Genomic DNA, 7,446 nt, shown 5'->3' with positions numbered 1-7,446 from the left:
ATCACCTTACTTCTCCCAAGTTAAAATTAAATCAAAGGACAAAGAAGACTAGATCTTGACCCACATGTTGTCAAAGTGTAGTTTATTTCATAATAATCTTAGCCAAAGCTAGTAGTATATACACCATGGTGTAGTACATGTGATATGTAGGCACGTGTGGTACACTTGTCATTCAGGGCTTGGTACAACCAGCAGCAGTAGCAGCATCACTGAACATACACTGATTATCCTGAGCATTGTATTCTGTGATTTAGAATTATAAATATCTATAGTATGTATAAAAATGGTAATGGGAGCTTTAATAGACGTAATATAGATGTGATACCTTCAAGCACACTGACATAAGCAAAAACTTGGGCATCAATGCTTTCATCGCTTAAACTCTTGTTATGAATTCAACCAAGCAAATTACAAAGACTTTTGAAAGTTATGAAAACAAGAACAGAAAAGCATTTACATGTACACGTACTTACATTATTATTAGAATTATATTCGCCCTTTACATGCAGGCCTAATTTCACAAAATGCTTTAAAACAATGCTAACTAATAACGTAGTAACCCATGTATGGTTTTATTGTTTGGCAAGCATCAGACAAAGAATACAATAAATTTGGGCTCAAATTACCTACCATATAGCTGTAAATAGGCTGCCAAGATACTTAGAAACAAATCACAAATCTGAAAACAATGCCTCAAACATTTAAAAAAAACTTGCAATGAAATACCCAAGACACTTGAACTCCATTACAAAACACTTGCATGGTGTCACCATACACATATTCTGTAAAATCAAACAGCAATTACATCCTGAATGCATAGGACACATGTACATTGATGCAACAAATATACTAGTACTGCTGATACAGTAGAGCTTTACCTAGATCATAGTAGATGTACAAAGAGCACAAAATGTGTCACAGGTTACAAAAGCTACTTATCACGCAAGATATGGGTCTCCGGTGGCTACATTTGTGAAAATACTGTAGTAGTCAATGTGCAGATTAGAAAAGAGTGAAGACAATTACAGCATAGCATAGATCTATTGTCTTCAAGATGATCAAAATAACATAGCCAATTCATTTCACCTTACTGACAAAATAACAGATCAACAAAACTTAGCTAGAAAGCCACTCAAATTCACACAAAGGATTTTGCTGTCAGTAGTATTGAACATGATATTGCAAGTTGCTTTAATACATTTCAAATCCATATATCTTCAGGCTTAGCAGCTCTGACACCTTTCTCCTTATAGCCCTTGATGGACAGGGGGGCTTGATACCAGATGTAGTCATCCTTTGGTCCCTGCTCTTCTATATGGACCTGCTCCTCTCCGGGATGTGCTGTTCCAGTAAGGGTGATGTCATACTGTTGTCCTCTGGAGCCCAGTTTGTAGGTTAGCTTTGGCACAAACCAGTTCAGCCCACAGTCTCTGTGTGCCTTCACCAGCAGGATGGTGTTAGTGATGGGAGGCATGGAGGATATCGGCAGAAAGTCTTTGGTGACCATTTCCCTGAGAAGGCCCCTGATACAACTTTTGGCACTCAGACTGTTTTCCTTGGACGTTGTTAAGGCATCGGCAAAGTTGAGGATGTAGGCCTCCTTTGGACTGACAGCTGTTGCACCAATAAGGATAAGGACCTGAGGGACGAATGTGAGGAAGAATAGGTCCTCCAGATGGGGTAGAAGCTCCTCCATGCAGTCCACAACATGCTTGCAGCGCTTTCTTTCACTTGAAGGAAACAGTGACTTTGGCCTTTTGACTTCAGGTGTTATTCCTTGGTCCTATGGAGTGAAAGGAAAATTCTAAGTTAACATAAAATTGTAATAAAGTTTCAATTTCAAAGTGTAGTTTTGTGCATGTAAGCTAGACAAATTTGTGCTGCTTCATGTGTACTACAGTACTACTAGTTTCTGTTGTTGTCTGGCCAGTGTTATGCATAGGGTCCTTGTCTTAGCACGAGGCAAGTGTGAGAAACTCTTCAATTATGCACAAAGATGTTGGTCCATTAACCCCATGAGGCTACTAGGAAAGCAACTCCAAAGACAACTCAAATGCAACAAGAGTTCCACGACCTCAAATCTCCATGAACAATTCTATTCATGCAAATGACTTACACATTTGCATACTATATGCTTGGTCATGAACACCTTTATCTACCTTACATGTTGCAATGTTGACAGTCCTATAATTTTGAAATTAGATGAATTATAGTATTTTGCATTGATTATGCAAATTAGGAATTTATTTGCGTAATTGGTATCTGTTGATGCTCCGCTTTTCATTAACTACATATGTTACATGTATTTGAGTCTGATAATGGAAAACACTGCAAATATAGATAATCCTCATTAGCTATGCAAATTAAGGAACAATTAGCATAATTTGCACTTCATTATGCATATCTCTGTCTAAGCTACCTGCATACTAAGTATCATATTGACAGTCCTATAATTTTCCAATTAGATGAGACATGGTGTTTTGCATTAATTATGCAAATTAGGAATCTATTTGCATAATTGGTACCTGTTGATGATCCACTTTCCATAAACTACATATGTTACATGTATTTGAGTCTGATAATGGAAAACACTGTAAATAAAGATTTTCCTCATTAGATATGCAAATTAAGTCCCAATTAGCATAATTTGTACTTCATTGTGTATATCTCTATCTAAGCTACGTACATACTAAATATCATGGAAATCCGTTGTTCCTTTGTTCAGTTATTCTCCATAGAAGATTTTCACGAAAACGCCCTTGCAGTTCCAGAGAAAGCTGCTAGGGGGCCCAAACCTACACCACTTTTTTATTACATCACAGGCTATCTGCCACCCAAAAATCAAGACCACAGCACGTCCAAGTCAAAAGATACAAAAATTGAAGTTCTGCTGCAGTACCAAGGTCACATACCAGGGGGCCCAAAATCGACCCTGACCTTCGGCTTCACAACACCCACCCAGATACCAAATATCATCGTAATCCATCCAGGGGTTCTTGAGTTATGCTGACTACAGTAGTCCGGAAACACAAACACACACACACACAGACACCCCAAAAACAATATCTCCATTTTTCATGGAGATAACAAATCATACGTGTAACGTAAATTATGCAAACTAGCTCAGTGCCAGGTTTCAACCATAACATAGTACAGGAAAATTTGACCGCTGATTTACGTACATTCTTGTTTTCTATGACAATACGCGCGTAACAGCGCGTCATACATTCATCATGAAATATTAACCACAGACAAACGCCCACGCATAACTGCGCATAACCACAGCTTGTGTCCAACTCGCTACATACGTATACCTTTGTCTCCTGCCTGGCGGTTTCGTCTCTTTTCAGATCGAATTTAATTTGCTCGTACGGTAGCGGTATCTGTTGTCTCTCGTAAAGGAGGTACTTGATAAGTTCAGACGTCAGACGACAACAAACTTGTGGTGCAATAAGCCCGTCCATCTTCACGCTACACCGTTGTGTTTCGGAGCTGCTCTTTTTTCGCCGCCTCTGAAATGTCGCCATTTTGAATTTTGCCCGCCCTGACGTCAGTACCATGATGCTCTAGTGGGGGTTGCCAGAGGTCACTGACACCGGCTTGGGGTCAATGGGTCCTCATCAATCAAAACTGAGGAAAAATGACAATCGTTTTGTACCAATTCAGAAATGATGACACAAAAGCTATTCAATATCGGCAATGTTTACACACATTGTAGGGAACAGGCACTGCATGTTAGGTATCAGAGGATAAATTTCTCCCTGATTCAAGTTCAACTTGTCAGCTCTCTCAAAGTCAAGCAACCATAAATTGTTCTAGAATAAAGGGTGCACTATTTGTTGTTTACGAGGAAACAAAGAATTTCGGTCTTGTACCAGTGACTGAGTGAGGAATACGACTCGACCGACATATACATCTGGCTTTTTCTCCCCGGATACATCACGCACAAACGAACATATGGCAAAGAGAGGAGACCGTGACATAACGGACATATTAGAAGAGATCCGGCACGAAAAGCAGGTCTGTACCTCAACGTCCACCTTTATTCCTCAAGTTGATAAAGCATTTTAAAGTATGGAACAACACGTTAGTGCATATCATCCATATTTGTTTGTGTTTATCTAGTTATGATCGTGTCTTCTTTTTTTAATGTCAAAGCCCAACGGGTCAATACATGATTTGTTAATGTATGCAGATGCGGGCAATGCAAAGCAACCTTGGTCTTCTTCCCTAGATGAAAGAGATGTTGGACCAGTCAATCCAACATTTGACCAAGGAGGTTACAGACCTGGAGAAAAAGGCCGAAACACCCGTAACGGAGGACGACATGGAGTGGAAAATACGGCACGACATCCAGGCTGACGTCAACAAGATGCTGGGCATGCGCGTCGCGGAGCTTCAGGAGAAGGTCGGCACTTGGCGCATGCGCTTAGTCACTTAAGTAATTGCAACCCTCGGGCTCTATCAATTTTTCTAATGAACATTTTCCGAAAATGTTCATTAGAAAAATTGATAGAGCCCGATGGAAATGTTTGGTCCTTCCATTTTCGAAAGTAAAATTTAAAAAAAAAAATTAAAATCAGTCAGATGACGACAGGCCCATGAATACATTGCATCCACTGAATTATGAACAGAACACCGATCTGTGGTATAAGCTGCGGTTTATGTCCCCTATAGTTGGATGGAATGAAACAGAGCATGAAGAGCGGACAGCTGCCACAAGTGCTGCGCGGGTATGACGACGTGAATGAGATGGCCATGAAGAAACTCATCCGGAACATTGAACGAGAGATGATCAGTTGGACGTCAGAGCTTAATCACCTGGAGTTCAGACTAGACCAGGCAGGTTGTTCCTCACATCATCGCGGTGACTCGAGAATATGTTTTACGAGTCATAACGTCATGTAGAAAACGGTTTGTTCAGTAATAAAAGGTAACAAATATTTAGTGGCAAGATTTGGCGTACATCGTTTAATGTAGAGTTTGGCATAATCTGCCAAGTAGACCCATCTTGGATCAGTGCAGAATACTAGCTTACAATACACCGGTGACTACAACACAAGCGGTAAATTGTAAAAGCGTTAAGTAGCGCTACCTAGTGACATGGCGATGAATAGCAAGAGCAATTTGCTTGCTTACGTCCTGTAACATACACATCATCTTACTTTTATGTTTTGGAAAGTCTCGAAACTTACAAATGTCTGGAGAAAAAAATCCCAAGTAATTCTAAGTATGTCATTTTGAGCTTCGTGATCATGTTCAATGGGCAATTTGTTATTCTCTTTCCTCTAGGAATCACAGAAATACCACAAGGCGGACGAAGAACGCAAGAAGGTTCAGGCGGCGATCGAACAGCTCAAGAGAGACATGGCCATGGTGAGTAACTTACTTCATACAAACCCTTGTAAACAGATAAAGTTCACGTCCAATGATGTATCCTTACATTAATGTTTTATCAATGAAACACACACAGCAATGAGAAATAAGACTTTTCTTTAACTTTTAAGTCATTAGTAAGTAAAGTATTTTATTGAGAGAATATGGATTTTAGGCCTTCGCTCTCACACCAAACTGTTCTCTGTGAAAAAACGAGCTAATGTAAAGCCTTTTACGTAGTTGTGATGATTGCGCTATTGATAAACTAGCCTGAGTGCCAGCCTTTTTAGCTTCCGTACGCTACCCAAGCTCCGCTCCTGGCCGGCAGCGGAGCTTGGGTAGCGAAGCGGAGCTAGGGTAGCGGACGGAAGCTAAAAAGGCTGGCACTCAGGCTATTGATAAACTGGGCAAGGTACGATGCGTCTTCAGTCGGTACTGCAACTGAAATTCCGGCGCAGTTACTGCATTTATAAGAGAAACAGGCTGTCATGATCCTGTAGTATTGCTTTCATTCCATGGTGTACGAACAGTCAACAGAGATCACGCAAATGTCTTGATCATACTTTATTGTCTCCCAGATGAAGAGACAGAACACTCTAGTGGTGACCCTGGGTGCTGACTTGAACCGGCCCATGGATGGTTTACCGCGGAACAGACGGATTCTCAACCCCAGACTGGGACCTGTCCGGAGCTCGGCTGTGGTCAACAGACTTCCCAGGCTACCCGTGGTAACGCCTCAGCAAAAGGGGAAGAAAGGGAAGCCAGCTATGAAGAATCCAGACGGGAAGAAGGTGAAAAGAAGAGAAAGAAAGAACAACAGATAGACGAGATGGAAAAGGACATACACTTGTTCTGTGAAAAGGCTTCTGACATCTGTCTGTACAACTACTGAAACAATATAAAGCATTCGATATGTAGAAGAGGATGCAGCAGTGTAATGTCAGTAATGTGTCTTTCACTTAAACAAGTATATATACTTCATACGTCCTCTCTAGAAATCACAGGCTAGTATCGCTTGGTTGGTTGGTAACGTTACCAATCAAGTGCCTTCACCACTTAGTCGGTGCGCCTTTTTGTGTTCAGACGCAACCATTGGTTACCGACCACCTGGCGCATAATGCAGTCGTGTTCAGGTAATGCTCTTACAGTAATCCGGCTAAGTCCATGTCAAAAACTCTTCCCAAAAAGGGCCGATTGCACGTCTTACTAGTAGCTAGATGGCACATCAAGCTCGGTGGGAAACCGCGTCATGTATGGCACAGAATACAGCATCTTGTCACCAAACAGAAACTATAAAGGCCAATCGCCCAATTTTTATTGAAAGTACATTCTGTAATTTGGAGCTAATCTGCGCCTGATGTTGCAGATGTTGGTAGGACCGTGTTATTGAGTCAGCTACCGTTTACATTGTGAAGTCTTTGAAAGAACAGCACACAGCGATATTTTCATCTACCATACAAATGTCACGGCTAAAGGTAAAGCACTTAGTAACAAGTAACCTGCCATACATTACGACAGAAGTAGCTATACTTAACCAAACGATGTAAAACACGCACTTTTCACTACTATAAGTGCGACTGTAAGTTATAAAGACAAGCCTGTTCTAAAATTGTTTACACGTCTGTGAAGACACAATATTCATCGTCACCATGACGACCCAACAATGTTTGCCTCATGTAATTATGGGTATGCTTGTCCAGGGCCACTTTGTTGTTCCAGCGCATTTGTTCAGCGCAAGCAAAAATTTCAAAACACCTGTCTAATTGATTACTACGAGAGAATTGAGTTTGTTTGCTTGCTCCCCAAACAAGTTGTCATTCCGTGGGACTGTTATCATTTGTTTTATCTGGCGGCTTCTGCACATCAGAAACGCCCCTGAAAGCTATAAATACAGTAGCTATAAATATAAGTACAGAATATCTAATCGTATAGTGTCGCGATCCTATCTTCGTTTATCTCACACTGACCTATCTATGACTGGTTGTATTCAACAGAATGTGAAGGTAGGAAAGTTTGGTAACGTTAATACAGGTCATTCGGAGCGTCAATTTTTATAGATGACCCATACTC

The 7,446-nt window shown here is 40.8% G+C and overlaps 2 protein-coding genes across 2 annotated transcripts; one reads left to right on the top strand and one right to left on the bottom strand.

Annotated features, from left to right (window-relative positions):
- Positions 1 to 65: 65 nt before the first annotated feature.
- Positions 66 to 3,570, bottom strand: LOC136432950 (MAD2L1-binding protein-like). Its single transcript, XM_066424631.1, has 2 exons — positions 3,315 to 3,570; positions 66 to 1,783 (listed from the first exon to the last, which is right to left on the bottom strand). Exons 1-2 carry the CDS (start codon positions 3,558 to 3,560, stop codon positions 1,202 to 1,204), a joined length of 828 nt encoding a protein of 275 aa, XP_066280728.1. The 5' UTR covers positions 3,561 to 3,570; the 3' UTR covers positions 66 to 1,201.
- A 68-nt stretch (positions 3,571 to 3,638) lies between these two features.
- On the top strand, positions 3,639 to 7,203 carry LOC136432951 (coiled-coil domain-containing protein 169-like). Its single transcript, XM_066424632.1, has 5 exons — positions 3,639 to 4,020; positions 4,235 to 4,408; positions 4,678 to 4,842; positions 5,293 to 5,376; positions 5,955 to 7,203. Exons 1-5 carry the CDS (start codon positions 3,958 to 3,960, stop codon positions 6,198 to 6,200), a joined length of 732 nt encoding a protein of 243 aa, XP_066280729.1. The 5' UTR covers positions 3,639 to 3,957; the 3' UTR covers positions 6,201 to 7,203.
- Positions 7,204 to 7,446: the final 243 nt, after the last annotated feature.

Source organism: Branchiostoma lanceolatum, chromosome 4, assembly GCF_035083965.1.
Source record: "Branchiostoma lanceolatum isolate klBraLanc5 chromosome 4, klBraLanc5.hap2, whole genome shotgun sequence".
Classification (NCBI taxonomy): domain Eukaryota; kingdom Metazoa; phylum Chordata; class Leptocardii; order Amphioxiformes; family Branchiostomatidae; genus Branchiostoma; species Branchiostoma lanceolatum.
This window is presented reverse-complemented; position numbering and strand designations above follow the sequence as displayed.